This window comes from Borostomias antarcticus (genome assembly GCF_949987555.1).
Source record: "Borostomias antarcticus genome assembly, chromosome: 28".
Taxonomy (NCBI): Eukaryota; Metazoa; Chordata; class Actinopteri; order Stomiiformes; family Stomiidae; genus Borostomias; species Borostomias antarcticus.
Window position 1 is genome coordinate 1,391,713 of NC_140261.1, and position 23,954 is coordinate 1,415,666.

Consider the following 23,954-nt stretch of genomic DNA (forward strand, 5'->3'; position numbering starts at 1 on the left):
AGATAATGGAAGTAAAATGAGGGTATTTGCTGACATACAACCAGGATAAATCAACAGATCAATATCTTAATTCATGATGAGAGTCTGATGACTAATTGCTGTTATTAATGACATGAATTAGGCTTATGGTTAAAGTAGCCTAAATGATAACTGTAGGCTATAGCGTAGCATGTATTGGAGAATATTTGATTTGATTTAATACAATTTTGTAACTCACCTCTCGACGTGTTTTAAATATTCCTCTGTCGGGACTGCGAGCTGTAGATGATTTGGTAAATAATCAAACGCAGGTGGCCTCGACTTTTGGACAGGAGGACTTTTGGACAATTCATAGTTGGTGAGGCGCAGGTCGAATGAACCCAGGGGTTATCCTGGGTCTGAATGAACCCAGGGGTTATCCTGGGTCTGAGTTCTAAAAGTGAAAGTTCCCTAGGCTACATAATATGTCTGATCAGACGGGGAGAGACAAATCCGCCTGTTGAAGTTGACTGAGTCAGTCTCGATGGGCGGATTTGTAGATTCTGTCCGATATCAGGACATAGGCTACACATTTGCCAATTATTGGAAAAAATAGCCATGTTTAAAGATGAACAATATAGGTTAGTTTCGTATTTAATTTAGCCTAATACGTTTGATATATTTTTTGGGTGATTCATTGTTTATGGTTCAACGAAACAATACGCACAATACTCACATTATTAGGCTGCTGATTTATACTCCCCAACAATTAACCAATCAAAACGGCATGCATCTCCTCAGATTGGTTTTAGTGAAACTGTGAACCGTAGCTGTTGAAGTTCCCTAATGTTTCTCCTACCATCACGCCTCATTCCACAGTCTCCCACTGTCAGTCTGGGACACACTTTACCAAAACAACCAGACTTGTTACTGACACTGACCCATGAAGATGATCAAATCTGTTATCCAGGAGTCGCTGCTAGCCCTTTGAAAGTTATGGTGACATTATCTGTGTGTACTGTAGGCTATGTGTGGTTTCTGGTGTAGTCTACCAGGCATATGGACCAACTACGCAAGAGAAGGACAGAAAAGAGACAGACAGACTGATGGGGGTATAGACTGACTGACCACAGGGACACAGACAGAGACGTTAGCATGGAGCCACATGGATGTAAGATACAGCACTGTCTCTTATGGAAGTATGCAGTAACAAACTGGTCATGTTCAAACAGACAGTGGAGTAAAATCTGAACAGAGGCGTAGGGTGTTTTTATTAGTGTGAACTTCTACTCTGTGTTCTGAAGACTGTACTCAAGTCCCATGAGGCATTCTCTTTTACAGATCTTGGATAGCATGCTAGATTTTATTTAATGGTATGTTCATGTATGCCTTGAGCTGTAGGACACAACATTTATGTTACCTGCTGTTGTATGTTCCTGCCAGCAGGTTTTGCCTCCATGTACTGTTCCAATCTTGCCACAGGGTGGCGCTGTTTACACCAGTCCCACTTCAAGATATATATTTGTTCCACTCTTGTACAAAGACACTCCTCTACGCCACAAAAAACTGTTAAGTTAGTAACCCACTATAAACCTATATTTCTTTCTTGTTTAAATCAATTGTATTGTAATTTTTATTTTGGGGGGGAGACAAAGTGCTTTTTAACGGTTTTCACAATAAAATATTAACAACAAAACAAAAAGTAGCCTACATTTGTTTGCGTGACCTTTATTTTGAAATTCCTTCTTTCCATGAACCGGATGTATTAGTTTCATGATCCAGCTCATGTGATCCAGCTCCATTTCAAAACCACCCCGGGAAAACGCAACGCAGTTCGATGCCTCGTAGCTCAAGTGAACAGTGAACATAACTGTTGGTTTATTATTATCTATATATATTATTTTAAACCAAATATGGTGCAGGAATTCCATGTCCTGAAATGCTACTCTTGTGAGGCATTTCAAGTGCACCAGGTATGTTGTGTAGCAAACGTAACTAGCGTAGCTTACGTAACTAGCGTAACTATTAACTCGTTTATCTATTTATCATTCTAAATGTTAACTATGAACATTTTAGCATATAAGCTAATATAGTTAAGCTACTGAGCCAGTTAGTGCTAAGGGTAGCTATATTAGCTTGTTAGTGCTAGAAGCCTGCCTGTCTTTGACCTTTCACCTGCATGCAGGTGAAGAAAAGCCCAAAATGGAACTGCAAGATGTGTGGAGAGAAGCAGTCTATTATCAAGGTCATTTACTTTTACTAGCCAGCTCACATTATATAGTCTAAATAGTGCTGAATGTTAGCTAGAGAAAGCTTTCCCTAGCCTAGACCTTGTGATGAGTCCGACCCATCTGTGATGTTATGTTATGTTATGTTATTTTTATTTATAATGCGCCCCCAACCAACTGTTACATCAGCCCGGGGCGCAGCCCGGGTACAAAAAGAGACAAACAAAAACAAGGGACTGCAGAGACACAAAATGAAACTACATTTAAGACACAAGACAAGGACATAAATCCTTGTCATATAAATGTGTAATTGCAGGTGTTCGGGCATGGTTCTGGTTCAGACTGCCGACGTCATGTTCAGAAACTCAACACCAGGCGTGGAGAAATGCTCGAGGAGCAGAACCAGAAAGTTTGGTCACGATGGTACAATTCCTACATGACAGGCTTGGGGGGAAAAAAAAAAATCATATTTGTACTCCACCCAGTTACAGAGAACATCTCACTGCACCCCTGTTCCATTGCATTGCATTCATTATTTGACTAGTAGGCAGCAAGCATGTGTGGCTTGTGTTCTCACTCCTGTATGTTGTTGTGTGAGTGTAGCTTGTGTTTGTCCTGTGTCGTCACTCCTGTAAGCCGGTGCATAGAAGCATTTGAATAAGTCAGTGAGAGGACTTCTATGCCCATGTTGCGAGTAACTCTATATAACCAACTAGATGTCAAATACACCAGAACTGCCAGGCGTCATAGCTGGTCATTGATGCCGACTTGTGTGTTCATGACCTTGCCACCAGAGAGGATATATTAATGGTGGAGGTGAGGGAGAGGACTGATCGTGTGTGTGTGTGTGTGTGTGTGTGTGTGTGTGTGTGTGTGTGTGTGTGTGTGTGTGTGTGTGTGTGTGTGTGTGTGTGTGTGTGTGTGTGTGTGTGTGTGGAGCAGGGAGGAGGCAGACGCCAGAGCTGAGGACGACGAGCTGGAAGACGCCGCCCAGGGATATGATGGCCAGGATGCCGGCAGAGCCACGGTCACTCATCGCTTAATAAACACAGCGCTAGATAAGACGGAGGTGTTGTTTCCGCATTGTGACGGTGTAATATGACTTATGTTTCTGCACGACAGGTGGCAGAAACACAGGGCAGTCGTTGGAGTAAGTACCTACAGAAACAAAGTGATGTGGACCCACCTGAAGAGGAGGAGGACGAGGACATTCACATGGTCAGAGACCAGCGTCCTGGCTTCAGAAATGTCAGGTGATGAAACCAGCATCCTGGCTTCAGAAATGTCAGGTGATGTTCACATGGTTAGAAACCAGCGTCCTGGCCTTAGAAATGTCAGGTGATGTTGGTGACTCATGGCACGCTAATTATCTTGCCATGCCTGTTTGTGCACAAGCTGTAAGGTGACGCGCTACCATTTTGTGTGTGTGTGTGTGTGTGTGTGTGTGTGTACCATTTATGATGCATATAATCTTACTGAGTACTACTGCAGGTCTCTTTATGTTCATTCCTTCATAAACAGTCCGATACCTTGCCATATCACAAGTGTTTTAATGTTTGACCTACCCCACAGGAAGAGGAAGAGGGTTGGGGGAGATTGGGAAGGAGGGAACGCTTATCAGAGTGGAGAAGAGGATACTTTCCTAGACAGTTGGAGGGCTGTTGGGAGGTCTTCCAAGGTAAGCACTGATCACATGCTTTTTGACTCACCATCATAGGTGCTGCAACGTGGAAATGTACACTAGATTTAATTTAATTAGACCACTTTGATGTTAATATGCCTTCTTTATCATTTTTTTTTTACCACTGCGCAGTGAGGGAGTCGCGAGCCGTGGTCTATACACTAGAAATTCAGTACACTCACTCACTCACTCACTCACTCACTCACTCACTCACTCACTCACTCACTCACTCACTCACTCACTCACTCACTCACTCACTCACTCACAGACGTCTTTGTGCAGTCACTCACTCACAGACGACTGCAGTCAAGGATGTCTTGTGATGCGCATGCGCAGCACGCCGTGCAAACACACCAGGCGGACCGAAAAGTGGGACACTTCACAAATTTCCAGGTCACTGGCCTTCTTCAGTGAAACTTTAAGCTTGAAGCCTCCCGAAATAGGACTCATCCTCGTATTTCTGTCCATGGGAAAAATATTTTCCCAGCAGATATGAGATTGAGCTAGCAAAGCAGTTTTGTTTTTATTTGTGTGGTGTTTATTACATTTGGGAGACTCCCTTGACTGTGCGGGGCAGCAGTCAAATAAGGAAGTGTTTCAGTTGTCATTGCATGAACGCACAAATTAGTGCACGTGAGAGCTCAATCAATCCATGGGAGGAAAAAGAAATTCAGCAAATATCTTAGTTAATACAAGATCGATCTAGGAAAGCAGTTTTGTTTGTGTTTATATGTGTGATGGTATAACATGATCGTATAACATGCAGTTATAACAAAGAACTCCCACACATCCAGCATAGATGGCCCAGATGATCACAGTAGCCTACCCTGGCTCAGTGTATCACAGTAGCCTACCCTGGCCCAGATGATCACAGTAGCCTACCCTGGCTCAGTGTATCACAGTAGCCTACCCTGGCCCAGATGATCACAGTAGCCTACCCTGGCTCAGTGTATCACAGTAGCCTACCCTGGCTCAGTGTATGATCGTCTGCAAGCGCCCAGCGATGTGGTCCGTCTGCCATTCACGCTTGTTTTTTTTTCCATTTCCAGCCACCAGCACATCAAAACAACAGCTCCAGCTCATTCACTCCAACGGAGAAGTCTTCCAAAGCCTTAGCTCCTCCCTTCAGACCTGTCCCAGCCTATAGTAAACGGCCTTCTGCAACACCCACAGCCCCCAGCAAACCTGCGCCTTCAACCTCAACCATCCACAAACCTCCTTTGAACGCAGCCTCAGTCCGCAACAGGCTCAACACCGCAACCTCCCAGCCTGGGTCTTCTGATAACACTACAGCCTCGCTGACCTCCAGGTGGGCCCAGTTCCTGACCACTCCCTCTCCTGAAGAGGAGGAGGAGGAAGATGAGGACCACCAGGGATTCGGTGCAACGAGGAATCATGAGTACCAGGTAGAGGATTATACTACGGCCCTGACAGGACAACCAGGCTGTGATACTTGGTCCTCATTGGCTACGCTGGGAGATGGTGGATTTCTGGGGACGAGCGTAGGGACCACTTTAAATAGGCTGCAGTCGGCTGTTCTCTGTGGATTCGGGAAGGCTGCCGACAGCGAAGTGGGTCCCCCCCAAACGGCGTCGTGCGAGGGTGAGGAACCCGTCCGTCACCAGCCCCCGCCCACTAAGCTCCCATGCCCCTCCCTCTCCGTGGGGTCTCTTTTCTACACGGATGAGGACTTTGACAACACGTTTTGAGAGTTGTGTAAACTCATACCATTTCTTGGTTCCTTTCTTGGTTTGCTTTCTCCCTCCGTTGAAAAGAACATTCTAGACTCGGTCGACGCAGAATTCATCACCTTTGATTCATTTCAGTAAGACCACATGAAACTGTAGTTTCTTTGAAGAAGTATTTTATTGTGCGGGACAGGACAGAAATGATTTCAGCGTTAGTCATAATTCTCATCCCTTCACCTGATTCTGCTGAAACTCTTTAATGAACAGAATACCGTTTATTACGTCTGGTAATATTCTATACAAGTCTAGTGATGTTACATGAATACCTTGAATAGTAACTTGTGTAATTAACTTGAAACAATTAGCGCTAAATATCCTGGACCTATATTATCTATGTGAGTAAATGTATAACATTTTTAAACAAAATGCACTTTCTTTTTATTTCTATTTCCACTTTTGAATCCAATCCTGATTAAACCCTTTTATGTATCCCTCGTTTCATACATAACATTTAGACATAGGTTAATGTTTACAGAAATATAGAATGGTTAACATCAATATAGATCTTGGATCTTATTCAGCAGTGTTAATACAACCACAAAGCAAATTAGCCGAGTCATACTATTATTATTATTGTTGCTGCTTAAATCTGACTATTATTCTTTGAGTAACAGGAATTGCCAGAGAGTGAGAATGGGGGCGATAGACTAGAGAAGGCAGTAATTGGTGCTGCAGCGATATGAGGGGGCTTTAGGAGCTCATAGGACCCCCCTACTCCTGCTGTCCGGGCGGTTTGGAGTAGTGGATGGTGTCCAGGGCCGCCCCGATGTCATAGTTCTTGGTGTGGAGCAGGCGGGTGAGCCAGCCGCCCTCGTCTTGGAAGCCCATGGAGAGCATCTGAGACAGGGACTCCACCAGCCTGGGGTCCGCATCTGCGAACGCAGAGGTGCACCAGAAGGTTAAGCCACGGCGCCGTCCGACGTTTAGCTCACTTGAGGCAGTTTGCCGGAAAAGTGATCACAACGGGTGTCGTGGCGCTACAGTACCTTGAGGAAGGTGGGGGTAGAGCGCGGCCTCCAGCAGGCCTGTGGGGCCCAGCTGGTCTTGAGACGGAGGGGCAGTGAGTGACCCCGGGGCGTCTGGGGCGCCCTCCTCCCCGACCCTGAGGGACTGGAGCTCTCCTGTGGAGGGGTCCACCTCCTTGGAGCTCAGGTGGGTCCATTCCTCATCGCTGCCCGTGTCCTTGGGACCCTGCGGGTGCAGAGAGTGGGAGTGTTAGTGCGCTGTAAACCCTGTGCTCGTTTTATTGTGTCATATGTACCGTTTGTCCGGTTGTTGACGTGCGTGTCCGAGTCCGTGTCCTACCTTGGCCTTGGCGCTGGCACTCCCCACGCCGTTGAGCCCGTTCACCTCCATGTCTGGCTCTTTGGGCCCTGGGTCCTTAGGCGCCCCTTCCCCAGGGTTGCTCCCGGTGCTGGAGGGGCCTCCCGACGCAGGCGGGGTCGGGGTGGCGGACACCTTGGCCCTGCGCCCCTCGTGCTCCACGTCAATGTCCACGTCGATGCCTGGACAGACAGGGAAATGATGCATTTAAATGTTTTCATACGCGGTGGCCATCTTGTGCCTGACCTGAGCCAAAATGGGAATTCCGAGTGGCCACTTACCCAGCGGGCTGAGCATGGCCGCCACTTCCTCACCGATGTTCTTCAGGTAGTCCATGTTGGCTTGGGCCTGGGAGGCAAGAGCTGGACCTGTGAGGGGAGACCAATGCACTCAAATAAGCGGTATGTAGACTGGGAACGTTTTAATGATAAATGGTGTCCTGTCGTGTCAATTACAGGCCAGAAACTGGTCAGGGCTGAGTTTCCCAGAGGCATCGTAGCGCTACGTTCATCGTAAGCTATGGCGTTCATCAGCCCAGGCCTTTTCTAACGGTACATGTCGGGGCGATGCTTGGGACTTACCAGAGGGGGTCTGGCTGTCATCGGAGGCTGCCTGCCCAGGCTGGGAGGTGGGCTGGGACCCAGAAGCACCAGCCTGGGTCTGGGTCTGAGCCTGGTTCTGCTGCTGGTTCTGAGCGCCGGCCCACATGCAGTGTCTCATCTTGCGCATCCACTTCCCGCGGGGGAACCACTGGGAACGAACGGAGTTAGAACCATGGATGTGTTAATAGAACGGTTAGAAACCAGTCATGTACCATTTTCCTCAAGTGTTCCACCTCTCGGTATCTTAAAGGGACAGTTCACTCAAAATAAAAAAGGAAACGAACAATAGAAACTTATGAGCGACTGCTCCGTTAAAGCCCAGTTATTGTACTATGATTTCATGGAGGTCTCACCTCAAACATGTTGTTGAGCGGGTTCCAGATGGGTAGGAGAGCGTGCTCCTTGTGGAGACCTTGAGCCTGGCAGGGGGAGCACAGGTCGTAGTTGGGACACACCGTGCACTTGAAGCGGGTGCCAGCTATGGGACCCTCGCACCCGTCACACGTCACGTTGGGGTGCACCACGGGGGCGGCGTGTTGGGGGATTGGGGGGCCATGGTGAGGCGGTCCCATGTGGGGTCCTCCAGGGGGAGGGGGGAAGGGAAAAGGGGGGACACCGCCGGGGAATGCATGGACGGGGAACTCACGCCTGTGCTCCTTCTTCTCTGTAGGGAGAGAGAATAATTAGAGATGGGTCCATATTCACTTTAACTGGAAATGTGTTAAATCTCGAGATCAAGCCTACTAGCGTCGCCTTAATCTGTTTTTCCAACAGTATTGTCAGAATCCCACTTCTGACGCCACATCTCACTCATTCTGACAGTTTCCATCTACCCTTCCTGTGTGTGAGTAGTTCATTGTTTACTTAGTAGTCTACTTCTAATAACTGTTTGTTGATTTATTGTTTATGTCTTTCTATGTTGAAAGTTATCAGGATATGATCAAAGGAAACTGATATAGCCTGGTGTGTGTGTGTGTACAGTCGATGCCACCGTACCTTTGATGAAGAGTCGGAAGGTGCCGTCCTTCACGAAGGAAAGGCCCATCATGAGCTCATCGTCGGAGGAGAAGGCGATCATGTCATCGTCCTCGTCTGGGGAAAGGTAAACGGACACGGTCAGACACACCGTCCTCTCATCTGAACGGGTAAAGTGAGCTCGCTGTGACCACGCAGGACCGAGCGCTCATCATGGCTGCCTTCGTGTTCTGCTGTATGACCGTACTCCGCTGGTCTAGGGGTGTTCAGTGATGTTGTGGCCATTGGCTCATGTTCAGACTTACTGTTCCAGTTCATTCTAGATGAAACCAGATGTAATTCAATCACAAATTGCTGAGTCAATTTCCACCTTTATTGTTCAGATTTTAACCTGATACTTGGATCCTTTATACTGTCCAGTATGTGACCCAAATCCTGACCACTATATGCAGCGTTTTGTAGCCTTGTGTGTTTGTAACCCATATATTTCGGTATGCCCAGGGTGGGATTCGAACCTGTGTCAGGCAGGACACTGTTTTAACCAGCGCTAGCTTTACATCGGCGCGGGTGGACGGTATTCATACTGGGAGAGTGAGTGAACAACGAGAACCCGGTTTCATTCGGTTACACTCACTCCCCAAAACGCATTCCACAACCACAGGGCCTCCGGGTCACGGCACCAGTGTGACCCATACGTTTCAGCATGCCCAGGTTGGGATTCGAACCCACATCTCCCACTGGAGAGGCACCGTTTTGCGGGTGGACGGTATTTAGGGAGTGAGTTCAACCAACAACTTGCTCAAGGACTCGAGAACCCAGTTTCACTCGCCTACATGTTGATGGCATTATTATAACCTATAATGAAACAGGTCAGTGTAGTTTTTAGAATATTTGACTTTTTATAATAACTTTGGTAGATTAAACATCAACGCGATCATACTGTGAGTCTGAAACATCGCACTTCATTCTGCGGTAACACCAAGACCCACTGCGTAAATGCGCAATTACAGATGGGCCTTCAGTTTACATATCTTACAGCCCATAGGCTATCCGTCTGTCTTGTTGTTGTATTAAAAACATATATGCCTATCCAAACATACAACGATACAGCCTAGGCGATAGTCCTTACCTTTGTAGAACATTTGGAAGGTAACATTTCGCAGGTTGGAAAAGACATCAGCAACCTTTCTGGTCAGATACTCAAAACTCGTAGACACATCCTCATCGATGGCGAAGCGCCGTATTTCCTTCTGGGATTGTTCTTTCCCGAGCAGATAGGCTTTCACGGTCATGGACATGATTGCGTCTCTCCACGACTTCCAGTCGAACGACTGATCTTGGTTCGTTGCGCAGTTAAAATGTTAAAGGCCCGTCTGGTCCGCTGGTAACCTCCTATCGGTGCTTCTCTCCGAGTGTAAAGGTAGTTCCGCGTTTAAGGCTTATATTGTCATGTGGAATATTTATGGAGCAGCTATCCTACCAATCACGAGTTGCAGGGGCTTGGAGTGACTTAAGGGAAAGTCCAAATGACATCGCGCTGTTCCGTGTTATGAAAGCAAGCGCAATGACCAGGCCAGTGTAAACACGGGGTGGTGCGCCAGGGACGCGCCAGTGGAAGGCAGAGGGATGACAAGGCTCTTTCCACGGGGGCATTCCCTGAGATCAGTCGCACCAGAATGATGGACCTTGACAAATAGTGTAGTAGGTTATCCAGACAACAGTTTGGATAGATTTAGGCTACACCAAAGCGTCAGGGAGACTACAAGAGTCTTGGGACAAGCAGTGTAGTCATCTGATGGCCTACTTTTAAACCGTTATGAATCCTTTGAACAGAGCATAGCGTGTGTGTGCCCTTTACTCCACTGCCTATTCTGATGTCAGATCAGGGGGTTGATCAGTAGGTCACATTCTGAGTCACCATGTTTATCCAGCCTTTAGAATAATAATAGGCTGTAATAGAGATTAAGGAAATAGGTCATCCTTATTTCAGTAGCATAGTCCTTCTACAGCATGCATCATGGCATATTAGGCTATAGGCTATTGGAATTTATGCATCTAGTTGTAGATTTATCTCAAACTCATTTTTCTGAAAATATTGACCCCTAGAGCTACAATTACTTGGCAGTGCTTTTAGGAGAACAACAACAACAAAAAATACATAAAAATAAAAAAAGGCGGTCCTTCCTGCTTTTGCCCCGTCATGTGATTCTGACTCATAGATCGGGTGATTTTCTACAGTTTTTTTCTTCACCTTTGCCTACAATTTTCTTTCTGGCAATCTGAAGAAAGCGCTCGAAGCTTCCAGAAACATGAGTGTGTAAAACGAATCGTTTTGGCCCAGTACAGTTAACATTTCACTTAAGTTATCCTACATGTAGGTATTCAGTGTTATTGTTTTTTTGTGTCACTTAAGGGGAGACACAGTTGGATAGGATTTTTTTTCCTTTAAAGATATTCTCATTATTTTTTACCAGTTTAATCTTCACATCAAGATAACTATTTTTTTGTATTACACTTTCTCTCACATAAGTGCAAATTAGGCAATAACTCATTAAATATGCGTAAATGTGCATATATTTCGGTACCTACTATCTAAACAATGGATAAAGTCAGGCTTAAATTGTTACTTTTGTTTTGACAATATACTAAACACGTAAATATTTACAGCTGGGTTTGTGAATACAAGCTTATTTTCAAGAGATATTGAAAAAATACTGCACACACCCATTAAAATATATTTTTTGCTTATTTTTAGACACGAAATGCAACCTAGGCCTATTTATGTCCTAATAGACCATTTCTTGGACTGTTCATATTCAAAACAATAGCCTACTACAGTGCGGTTTATTTGGACCAAGAGGTCGTTGCCCTATGGTGACCGAAAGTTCAATTTCATTGAAAATATCTGACACACTAACTAATGCGTCATGGGAAAAGTTCCTTTTCACCCCCAGTAGATGGCAGCATTTATCCACCAAAAGTAGGCCTATCTCCTGTCTGCCTGTTGGTTAGAGATAGAGGCTGGAGATGCAAAAACTGTCAAGGAAGCCAGAATCGAGATCCCGCCAGCATATGGCCTTTGAAGAAACTGTTCATGCTTTTGCAACTTGCTAGGCTACATTAATTTGTCCGTGAGCATTTTTATATTGTATGTGAAGGATTTGCTCTAATTGATAGCCTACACTTGACAATCAAACAGTGAGACAGATATTAATTGACTACAAAGATTTGATTGCGGGTTCTCTTACAGCCCCCTGCCCTTGATGTAACAAGCCAATTAACTGTCATGTTAACTTGTGAACTTTTCCTTCCTACATACTCTCATCTGGTGTTATAGGCCTATGAGTCCCACATCGAGCCTGATACGGACAGGTGGTTAACGGTTCCATTCATGATTTATTTGTATTTTTATTAACCGAGATTTAAAAGAAACAAATCGTGACAGTGTCTATATGCTAATATCGTCACTCGATTGCTCTGATCGTCTCTGATCGCTCCTCACTCGCATGGTCGCTCCAGCCCCAAATGGTTGATGGCGCATCCACTTTGGGCCACATGCCATTCAATTAAAAAGCGGAATATGAAAACAAACCTGAAACTACTAGATTGCACTCATTAGGCCTATCCAACGCCCACTCTATCACACTGCTCTCCAAAACAGCTCAGTGAGGACTCGAGAAGGAGACTGGGTTGGGAAAAAAACCCATTCTCCCCTTTCTGACAACCCCTCCCCGTGTGTTCTCCTCTGAACGCCTAGTCTCTACTACCCAGCCTCGCAATAACAAACCCTCTCCGCTCCGACAGACAGACGCACAGAGGCAGTTCTCCCTTTTGGAAGCAGCAGTGCAAACGAGCAATACAAAAGCCCAGCAACCCCTGCACTCGGTTCGGACATGAGCCCGGGGATCCGGAGATGAGGCTCCGTAATGGCACCTTCCTAACTGTCTTATTGTTCGGTCTATGCGGACTCATTTCCCTCTCCTGGTACACCGCATTCAGCAACTCCAAAGGTAAGGAAGGGACGAGGGGCGGGGGCGTGTTGGATTGCTGGGTCTGTTACTGGGAATACGGGGATAACGCACTATATCTTGCTGATGGACCACGGTCCGGTCGTGGAGTGCCTTTTCGGGTTGTTTTTTTGGTGGGGGGGTGGGAAGGCAGGTGGTGGTGGGGTAGCTTATTTTGGGGGATATTTTATGTTTTAATTGAGTCATTTCGACTGCAAGAAACATTCACCGGGTGGTACCTTTGTCATGCATTTCCATTCTTGTGCGTATCTCCCATGTCGTGCACATATCATTAGATAGATAACAGACCTGCCCTTTATTTTTTACTAACTCTCATAGGCTATCAGCAAATTGCCGTAATGATAGTGAGAATGTAACCATGCTATGAATCAGATGCTCAAAGCTTTCACTCAAGACAGCCTACGATAAGAATGAAAACTATCAACATTACAGGAGGCTTCACTTGCGTTCCCCTGCGGACTTGACTCTTAGATGACTTTGTTGAACTCGCAAAAGCCAAACTCAAGAGGAGCTACAGGAAAGGTGTTCCTAACAAACCTCGTGACTTTGTGCAGCACCCCGTAAGTGCCCAATTATATATGCACTAGGTCTATTTGTTCCACTAGCAGCTTGCCTGTTTAATTGAAGCTTTCGATGGGCTTGGCTACCTGTCATCATAGACAGGCACCTTTCAAATTGTGGCGTCAACAAAGACGACTAAAATGCATAATACGCTGAAATGGACCAACACATGAAGTCCTCAGACTCAAGCTGAAGTTATGCTGATAAGCTTAATAAAGCTATATACAGCAAATGGTTAAAGGCTACCCCATGAATAGCATCTCTTATCAATTCAACTGTGTAGGTTATAGTCACTTCAATTAGGCTATTGCATGTTTTCTTCCAAAACACTTAGACTACCCACTATACCTACCTACACACAGTTTCCACACTATTTGTCTGTTGGGATTCCCAATTTCAGCTAAACCTGATAGCGCCATGACTAATGCCTATATTTAGTTGTTTTCCCTGACATGGAATTAACTCCAAAATATGACACAATGCTTTCTCAGAGCCCACACAAATGATCATCATCCACACAATGGAATTGCACCCACCTATTCTATCTGGATTTTAAGACATGTTTTTTTGTGGCTGGATCTTACAGAGGTAGTCCTACTCCTCAAAGCTAGTGTGTAGACTCATGTGGCGAAGGATAGCTTGTGTGGTGCAGTCCGGATTACATGACCATGATGAGATGACAGCAATGCAATCGTCAGACCAAAATGTGCATGCGCTCGCATGTCAACACCTCTGAGAAAATAAGAAAAAAGGATCTACATGGCTAAGCGATAACCATCTCATTGTGCCATATCCTCTTGTTCCTTTTTCTCTCATAATTTCCTGTTAAACCACCATGACCCTCCTCCTCCTCCCTCCACATCCATAGTCATCATCATTATTGACATGGTTCCGGTGGAAGCCCCATGTTCTTGCTTTCCTATCCTGCCTGCTGTCATGTGTAGTTAAGTGGAGTGTGAGAGTGTATGCTTCAGATATTGACTCCTTCACTGATGGTAATTAACTCAGGAGGAGTATGTGTGTGTGTGTATGTGTGCGTGCGTGCGTGTGTGTGTTCTCTTTCCTCATCTTAACATGCATATCCAAGCCAGCCAGCACTCGGGGAAATTAATTCAGTCAAGCAAATAGCTAAGCGTGATTGCAGAAGCCATTTCATGCATTTGTGCCAATGGGGCTGATTTCAGAGGTGGCAACTGCAATGGATTGCACCAGATGCCAATATCATTTACAGGATTCCCTGCCAATGAATTGATATGCAAAATCAAAGTATTGATCAGTACAGGACTGCTTAGAACGGATAATCAAATCAGTTTAGTTAAGGGAGTGAAGGAGTGTCCCATGTCTTCTTTCCTCAGTCTGTGTCACTGACCGATCATGACCAATACTCATCTGCATTTCAAATGGTTAAAAGTCATTTCCTTGATGTGCTTAATATAATTTCTCACTTGGTTTGGAAGTCTAGTTAAAGGAGCTTTCTACTTGCTCTTTATTAAGAGGTAACACAGAAGTGCTGTTTCTGCACCTGCTTATGCAAGCGTTCCTGCAAACCTCAGCACTGTTCTACTGCTCAGGATGAGGGAAATACAGTCCTGGTCCACAGGTGATCCTTCAGAGGAGATGGATCGATAGATCGATACCGTACATTATCGTTGTCGAAGTATAGGGGAGAAGCAATGGTTCTAGAATTGTGTCATGACATTTTCTCTGGCTCAACACTTTTATCTAAATGTCAGCTAGGCATCTTTCTAGTCTGTAATGATATGACCTACGTTGCATATGAAAAGTATTCAACCCGTTTTCACATTTTATTGTTACAACATGATTGATTTAATATAGTTTTTTTGTTACTGATAAACACAAATTACTCTAATGTCAAAGAGAAAACAATCAACATATTTATCTAAATGAATAAAACGGTAAATAATTTCATAAGTATTCATCTTCTGTGCTATGGCACTCCTGCACAATACATTTTCTTCAGGAGTCACATAATTAGTTGAATGGATCATTCCACTAGTGTTCAATTGAAGTATTTCATATGAAACATCCTTGGGTGATCCACAGTTGGTTAGATCATTCTCAAACTAAGACTACGCCACGAAAACCAAGGAACATTCCAAACAGATCCAGGATACGGTTCTTGAAAAGCATCAATCAGGGGATATAAGAACATTTCCAAGGAATTTAATATTCCCCGGAGCACAGTTAAGTCCATTATTAAAAAATCTCCCTAGAACAGGTTGTCTTCAAAAGCGAAGTAACCGAGTGAGGTCGCCTGAGGTAACTAGGAAGGAGTTGAAACCGCTCAATCAATCTTTCGAGTCCGGGTGATTGAATCAAAGGGACAACGTTTCGGCCTTGTGGCCTTTGTCAAAGTCTAGATTGTGTAAGGCCCAAACGTCTGTTTAATTAAATCACCCAACATCGAGAGCTCTCTTTCTAGTATATTTCACCCGTTACCGGCACATCGCCAAGACTACGGTGTGCTTTTTCTCCTTTCTCCTCAACTCTGAAGGAGTTACTACAGTCGTCCATGGCTGAGAGGGGAGAAACTGGGCATGGGACAACAACAGCCCAGACACCTCACAAAACCTGGGTTTTATGGGAGAGTGGCAAGAAGAAAACAACGCTTAAAATCTCAGATAGTTCGCTTGAAGATTTTATGAATCTTGGTCGGAGATGATCTGAGACTAAAGTCAAACCTTTTTGGCATCAACGCAAAGCGGTGTGCTTGGCACGAGCCAAACGCACATCGACCTAAGAACACCATCCCTACCATAAAGCTTGGGGTTGACAGCAATTTTAATGGGGATGCTTCTTTGCAGCAGGGATATGAAAACTCTCAAACATAGAGGGCAAAGTGAATGGAGTTAAGTAGAGATTTAACGGTATGAAAGTTTCACATCATGATTATAGTGACCAAAATTATCACGGTTATCAGTATTATTACGGTATTATTCAAATGTGCTGAAAATGTTCAAAAACTACTGATACAGACACTGAAATCATTTCATCACAAGTTTTATTTTGGAAACCAAAAATAATTAGCAGCACTATGCACTTTTTGTTTGCATACAATTTACAGTGAGTTTTTCAAAGCTTGGCACTCAAACACAGTTTTTATGATAATTTCATCACCATTAATTTCATCACATTTTATCGGGGTTTATCATTATACCGGTTATCGCTACATCCTTAGAGTAAAGTACAGAGAAATTCTGAAGAAAACCCGCTGCATTCTGCAAGAGACCTGGGAGTGTGGAGAACATTCACATTCCTGCTTTAGGACAATGACCCAAACCGAACCCACATTGGAGTGGCTTAAAAACCAAAAAGTCAATATCCTGGAATTGCCCAGTCAAAGCCCAGACTTCAATCCAATTGAGAATCTAAGGCAAGACTTAATTGCTGTTCCCCAACGGTATCCATCCAATTTGATGGAGCTTGAGCAAAGCTGTAATTGCTGCCGAAGGTGCTTCTATCAAGTATTAGCCCCGATGTGACCCCAGAGATACGCTGTCGCGCCTCTAATCTGGGGTCACGTATATAAGGATATAGAAAAGGGTGACCGGACTATTCCGGACGGCGAATTTCAAATCTGACGCTCACCATGCATTCCTGTAGGTGTCTTTTGTCATGTCGGGGCCTTGTCGGTTCGTTTATAGGTGAAATAACCACTGTTATAGCCTATTTTTCTCTCACTGCTCCTTCGTTTCTGGGTTTTCTGGTTCTTCTTCTACGCTCTACCGGAAATAGCGCACACACACTGCGATACGTCACAGTGCTGCCACCAATCGGTTGTTTCACCTATAGACGAACCGACAAGGCCCCGACATGACTAAAGACATCTACAGGAATGCATGGTGAGCGTCAGATTTGAAATTCGCCATCCGGAATAGTCCGGTCACCCTTTTCTATATCCTCATATTACGTGACCCCAGCGTATCTCAGGGGTCACATCGGGGCTAATCAAATATTAACTCTGTTGTGGCTGAATACTTTCAGAATGAAATACTGTTTCTTTATTGTAATTATTACACATTGACGTTATAGAGTACTTTGTGTTCATCCGTGACAAAGAATGATGATGATGATAAGACAATCATCGTTTCTGGGACAAATTCCCAGGAATCATTCGCTTTCCTTTTTTCAAACCCCAGCTCCTACGTTGGTTCCTCAAAGTGTCTGTCTGGTAAATGAGTTGGCTCATGGTGTTCCCTGGACGAGTTGAAGGTGGGGTGTTCGTCCCTGAAGCATCTACAGACACGCGCACAGACACATTTGCATAGCCAAATTAGGCAAAGCAGTCAGCTTGCTATGTGTGTTTATGTTTGCACACACACACACACACACACACACACACACACACACACGCACTGCTGTTAACTTGAAGGCGGATATTCCCGGCTCACACGTAAATGAGGAGGCGTGGGCAGCGTCCGCTCGCGCTTTTCGTTTTCCAGAGAAGAAGCGTTTTCCCTTCGCTGTGGTAAAGAAACCTAAAAGAAAGGAAATCTTAGAAATGTGTGTTGTTAATTGCATAGCCCTCCATTATAGTGCGCCCACTGGAACCCATTGCCCACTGTTAATCATTCTCTCTTTGTCTGCACTGAAGCAGAGTAGAGAGGAGGGAGAGTGATGAAGATCTGCTCGTCTTCATTTCCCTTTTCTCTTTTCCTCTTTTCTCCCTCGCTCCGGTGGGATGTGTAGAGTCAGGTGTCATGGGCAGGCCAGCTAGTCTTAGCAGACACCGATATTCCCTCGATGCTTTTGAGGTCCCGTAAAGAGACCATGGGCTAGATAAGAGTGGGAACCGGAGCCTCCCTGTGTGTGTGTGTGTGTGTGTGTGTGTGTGTGTGTGTGTGTGCGTGTGTGCGCGTGCACGTGAGTGTGTGAACACAGCAAGGGGGGAAGATGAAGGTCATCTTTTGGGAAACCGCTGGGTAACATGATGCGTTTGTCAGTTTGTCAATATTGGGAATAGTCGTGATAGTGATAGTGGTCTCTGGGTGTGTGTGTGTGTGTGTGTGTGTGTGTGTGTGTGTGTGTGTGCACGCGCGCATTTGTACACCAGACCCATTATGTATGAAATAGAATCGGGTACTTCACAGAAAAAGCAATATGGCTACCGTGACACAATAAAGGAACATGCCTCTTTAAATGGTGTGAAAGTGTCTGGTTTAATACCACGCTGTGACATTCATGGGAAGCTTTTACTGTACCTCCCTGTCACCTTTGACCCCGCCTGGATTTCATGTAAAAAATTATAACGTTCTCAAGACTCTCTTGAGACATTTAAAGAAATGGAAAGATTCAGAAGAAAGTAACAACAAAACTTGGTCTACAGCTGTCTGGTCACCTTGGAAACTGAAGGGCGCAAATGGGAGTTACAGGATTCTTTTTTTGGGGGGGGGCGGTTGGGGAGTGAGCGATGTTCCCTTCATGCATATCTGATGGCTGCCGTAGTCTCTTTCTTAGCCTACTGTGCATTAAACTGTCTGTTCTGCTGGGGTTCAGTGAAGCACAACACCACAGTTTGTCAAATTACCTCAAAATAGCCTCACCGACCGAGGTTATCAGCTGTTAGATGGTTTCACCGTCTAGTATGTGGTCAATTCCTACTCATGTCAGGAAATATGGGTTCATCCACTGTATCAATTGGATAGGCCATGTTGAATGACCCCCCCCACCCCCTCCAAATTCAATTTACTCCCCTAAATTGGCTTTAGGAATGAATGAAGCACCATTGTGCTTTTGTTCCCTTCAATATCTTTTTGCTAGCACCTCTGTTTGACAATGTCACTCTACTATTGTTTTAGTTTTGCTCCCAGACAAGCAGATAAATCACTCGCCATGTTTTTTTTCTGATGATCAGCAGTGGCAGCTTCTGAATGAAATAATAATGATGTATAATGATGTATGCTCGCAAATAATACATGGGAGTGCCACCGGAATATGAGCTCTGCAAATATATTGCCTTTCGCATTGTTGACTTGACCAGATTGTTGTTAAACATTGATACGATCCCGTGGATATTCAGCAGTTCGTTGGAGAGCGGTTTAAACATTTATTCTAGTTTTGTGGATTCCTCTCAGCCTGGTCATGGCAATGAATGACCAGACTGGTTTAAAAATGGACCTTTTGGAGACTGTGTGTGTTTGTGTGTCTGTGTACGTGTCTGTCGCTGTTAAACTCACTGTCTGTTTCTTGGATAAACACCATGGAGCCGCCCCAGACAGACGTGAAAGGACACGGTTAATTATTCATGGCTCAAGTACCCCTCATGGCCTCCTCGAAACACAAGAGGTTCTACAGAGGACAGTCTGCAACCGTGGACTAGACCACCCCTATGGTTTTATTTTCATGACCTTACCTGCACCTCCTCTATAACCCATAAATATAACCTTTTCCCCAATCCAACAAACAAAAAACATGGGGACGAATCATTTTGCTTTCCTTGAAACGTGAAAGTATAAAGACGTGATCGTACGACCCCACCAAACACAACGGTACAACAATAGCTGCAGTCCATGAGCAGATAGAGAGCAGAAGCAGTGTGGTGTTAGTCACAGTTAAGACTGCGACATTAATCATTTACTGTTACAGGTCCAGATGATATTTAACAACCTCTAAATTGCCTGTTGACCCCGGGTCACTCTCGAGCCGTATATTAGCTGTCTGAACCCATTACAACAGAACATCTTTCCCCATTATGCTGGGGCAGTGGGAGAACCTTCTAGATAACCTCAGGTTGACTGGTGGTGTGATATTTAAAGTTCAGCGCAGAGAGGGTGCGGAGTAAGCAGGAAAAGGTGGCACCGTCTGCAAGTTTATGGCTGTGAAACAAAAGCTATTTTTGCATTTGAAACACACGGAGAAAGACGCAGGCTTCAGACTGATTGATGCGCTGTCTGGGGCGAGCCGACGCAGACCTCTGACTGAATCTCTGATTAACTGCTCTTCACATCCAAACGTGTGTTGATATTGAGATATCTCACACAGGTGCATTGCCAGAAAAAAGGACATTGAGGTCCATCTAAAGTCCATTCCGACAAAAAGCACGTCGACAACATCAGCATGCTTGAGGGAACACATGAATCCCTTTGGAGGATGTCATGAAATCACTTGGTGGGAACTGATGTAGAGTTATGTGCTTAATAAGACAACAGGAGCTCTGCCACCGCGCTCTCTCTCTCACACTATGATTTATTCAGCGTCAAAACCAAAGTTCAGGCCGGCGGCCGCCTTTGGCAGGATGTCTTCTCGGGGAGAGACGAGTGATGTAACTTCCTTTCGGGACAGAAGGCTTACCTATCGGTACGGGGGCGCAGACCGGAGCCTGGGAAAGGCTATGGATGTTCAGAGCTATGGATGTTCAGAGGCTTAACAATGGAAAGCTGTTCTGTTGGGTTCCTGCAGGGCGGGAGAACAGACTCGCCCCTCCTAATTTAGACACATGATGCTGCCTGTGCTGTTGTCGCTCATTATACAAGCTGGCATCCAGCCAAAGGCTTTTTTATGGAGTGTGGAAGACAAGTATACATGAGCATGGTTACACACACACACTCCAAAAAATCATAAACTCAACACTCTTCTAAAACAGATGAGGTGCGTGCAGGTAGCCACTAGCCAGGTGGTGTTTATTGATAATTAAAGAGTTGGATGTCTAACACTCGGTAGCCATATGGTAACATCTACGGAACGTTGGTGCACACACACACACACACACACACACACACACACACACACACACACACACACACACTTCCAGCATGCACTGTCACGTTATTTGTTCGTTCTTGTAGAGCTTTTGTCTGTAAACCAGTCACGCAGTTTTGTGCCTGTGAAGGAATATGGTGGTGTGTGTGTGTGTGTGTGTGTGTGTGTGTGCACTCTCCCTGTAGGCTGTCTCCTTGGCATCCCTCCTGTAAACAGCTCATTGGTCTCTCTTGAGACGCTGAGGCCCGCCTACTTTCCTCCTCCTCCCTCCCTCCTCCTCCCTCCTCCCAGCATGCCGCCTGCCACAGCAGGTCCACCTGAGACGGGATCCCGAACGGAGAGCGCGCGCTGGTGTGTGAAGCTCGTCCGTCGCAGCCCCGGCCCAGCCAACAGCTCTGGGCTGTGAGGCGGCCATTTTGGCATAGTGACCAAGCTCGTTATTGCAAGTCACTTGACGCCATTGGACCCAAAAATACTTTTCTTCATAGTCATACATGGAGAAAGAAACAGCTTTCCGGACTTTTCTAGTTTTCTAATGGTAAATGGTAAATGGACTGCACTTATATAGCGCTTTTCCACCTTAGCGGCACTCAAAGCGCTTTACAATGGCCTCTCATTCACCCATTCACACACCAATGGCGGCAGCTGCCATGCAAGGTGCTAACCTGCTCATTGTGAGCAATTTGGGGTTAGGTGTCTTGCTCAAGGACACTTCGACATGTGGACAGTCGGAGCTGGGATTCGAACCACTGACCCTTCGATCACTGAACGACCCGCTCTACCAACTGAGCTACAGCCGCCCCTATCTACTTTCTAGGTATCACTCAAAGTCAAAAACCACTCGTTGAATGATCAAGTTTTAAATCATTGGTTCCACTTTTCTTTCGTCATGGTGCCCTTCTATGAGGCCATCACTTGCCACTTCTCACTCCTGAAGGCCTCTCATGAGAAAGGTTTACTTCCAACCACCCTCACTCCCCCAAAATGTCTGATCCAGCTTCGATATCGGCTCCACAGAAACCCAAAAGGTAAACTTATCGGGGTTCAAAACGTTTTGCTTTGTTGAACGTTACTCTGATCGGTCGTGACAGAGGCATGCCATAGCTGAATAGTGATGTAGTCGGAAAAGGCTGGTTGGGAAACGATTAGGGGGGGGGGGGGGGGGATCTGGAGAGTGGAGGCACACAGTCTCATACTACTGCTGTTTCCACACACTGTTTTAACCATCTGCTACTTTAAGATATGCCTCCCATTCTGACAGTTGGTGGACAGAACCATGGGGTGTGTGTGAGTGTGAATGTGTGAAAGAGAGAGGAAACGAGAGGAAACAAGCTTGCGTGTTACTGGCATATGCAGAAATGTAGACATTAGAGTTCTTGTTTGTGTCAGTGGAATGTGTGTGTGTGTGTGGTTGTGGTGTGTGTGTGTGTGTGTGTGTGTGTGTGTGTGTGTGTGGAATGGCAGCCTGCTCTAGACCATGTCTTTTCTCACTAAGCTGTACCGTTTCTTGGGTCATGTCTCCCTCCTAACCAGGGCTGCCAAGTCTCACGCATTTCAGACTATCGTCACGCTCACACGCCACACTTCGCAATTCTCACACAGAAAAATGGCCAACCGACCCCTAAGGAACGCTAATCTCGCCTCCCAGTCGCCCCTCGCGCTCGAGGAACGCTTGTGGCGGTGCTAGTGACAAAGTGAAAAGATCTCACTCCAAACTTTTGCTCAAAGTTGGCAGCCCGGCCAGAACAGATACCCCAGGAGGGGGAAGGGATCGTTACCCTTCCTTGTGACCTGCACCTCTCTCTCTCCTGTGATAGCAGCCATTGATACACGAGTAGAATTGGTGTGTGTGTGTGTGTGTGTGTGTGTGTGTGTGTGTGTGTGTGTGTGTGTGTGTGTGTGTGTGTGTGTGTGTGTGTGTGTGTGTGTGTGTGTGTGTGTGTGTGTGTGTGTGTGTGTGTGTGTGTGTGTGTGTGTGTGTGTGTGTGTGTGTGTGTGTGTGTGTGTGTGTGTGTGTGTGTGGGCATCATCAGCAAAGAGCCATGTTCAGTCGTGTGAGCTCAACTGTACAATGAAATGGATCCTGGGATCTGCTCGTGCCATTTCATTCTCTCACACACACACACTCACTCTTACACACACATCATGAATACATTAGCCTCGGATGTACCCCACGACACACTTATTCTATCACAAACATGGTGAAGAGGACCATTAACACACACACACACACACACTTACTCAATGCCAGCTGCGAAGATACTGGGAGCAGGACTTCCTGCTGTGATGGTATCTTGCAGCGTGTGTGTGTTTGAGAGGCCCCTGGAAGTGACGGTGACATCTTAGACGAGTCCGCACATGTTTAGGTATTTATAATCCTGTCTCCGGTGCGTCGTCACATGCCTGCCAGGGACGAACAGCCCTGTGTCATCCCCAACATATGGGACGACCCCGTTGACTCCGGGCCAGGCCCAGATACACCCCAGACAGAGCTGAAGGTGGACACCGTGGTCATCCTTGCGCTCTCATAAGCCCGTTGTCTTGACGATGGGGCTACAGAGCCAACATGGAGTCCTAGCACCTCCAGCAAGGCCGTTGACTTTGAGCCAACATGGAGGCTGTTGCCTTCCTCGTGCTCTGACAGTGGCGTTGACTCAGCCAGTCAGCTGAGATATAGAGCAACAGAGCTGGCGTGGACGCTACGCTCTTCTACTAGTGCCGTCGACTCACAGCTAGCTGTCCCATACTCCTTGCTGCAGAGCCAAGATGGACGCCGCAGAGCCAAGATGGACGCCGCAAGAGCTCCGTAAGTGCAGTTGAGGCTGACCTAAAAGAAAACTAAGTTCCTTGATCCTGCGGTGGTGAGTAGAAGTATTCTTTGAGCCAATACGCCCCCTCACACCTTCAGTGGCAAATGCCAGCGTACTGTGGAAGCTTTTCAAGTATTATAGTTCTCTCTGGGCCGAAAAGGGTCTGTATCCAGGAATTTCCAAATTGGATCTTTGTCATATACGGAGCATATCAGAACCCAAGCATGCAGCGTGTTAGAACTCTGTAATATTCGTATATTCTGAACACGCCGCAAACATATGTTCCCATCCCATTCCGATAAGTTTTGATACGCTCCGGAT

The 23,954-nt window shown here is 45.8% G+C and overlaps 3 protein-coding genes across 3 annotated transcripts in view; 1 reads left to right on the forward strand and 2 right to left on the reverse strand.

The window, feature by feature from the left end:
• The window catches only part of LOC311326593 (glutamine--fructose-6-phosphate aminotransferase [isomerizing] 2-like), a 42,850-nt gene extending 42,470 nt beyond the window's left edge, over window positions 1-380 (reverse strand). Inside the window, exon 1 of the mRNA XM_084459524.1 lies at window positions 218-380. The gene's annotated coding sequence lies outside the window, so the exon portion shown is untranslated. The remainder of the gene's footprint in view (window positions 1-217) is intronic.
• A 5,355-nt stretch (window positions 381-5,735) lies between these two features.
• On the reverse strand, window positions 5,736-10,071 carry sqstm1 (sequestosome 1). Its single transcript, XM_084459445.1, has 8 exons — window positions 9,645-10,071; window positions 8,537-8,632; window positions 7,894-8,204; window positions 7,520-7,688; window positions 7,220-7,306; window positions 6,921-7,120; window positions 6,602-6,806; window positions 5,736-6,487 (listed from the first exon to the last, which is right to left on the reverse strand). Exons 1-8 carry the CDS (start codon window positions 9,811-9,813, stop codon window positions 6,327-6,329), a joined length of 1,398 nt encoding a protein of 465 aa, XP_084315571.1. The 5' UTR covers window positions 9,814-10,071; the 3' UTR covers window positions 5,736-6,326.
• Window positions 10,072-12,330: 2,259 nt separating this feature from the next.
• Window positions 12,331-23,954, forward strand: part of mgat4b (alpha-1,3-mannosyl-glycoprotein 4-beta-N-acetylglucosaminyltransferase B) — an 83,563-nt gene continuing 71,939 nt past the window's right edge. Inside the window, 1 exon segment of the mRNA XM_084459351.1 lies at window positions 12,331-12,525. Within this exon segment, the coding sequence (XP_084315477.1) occupies window positions 12,429-12,525 (97 nt within the window). The 5' untranslated portion in view covers window positions 12,331-12,428.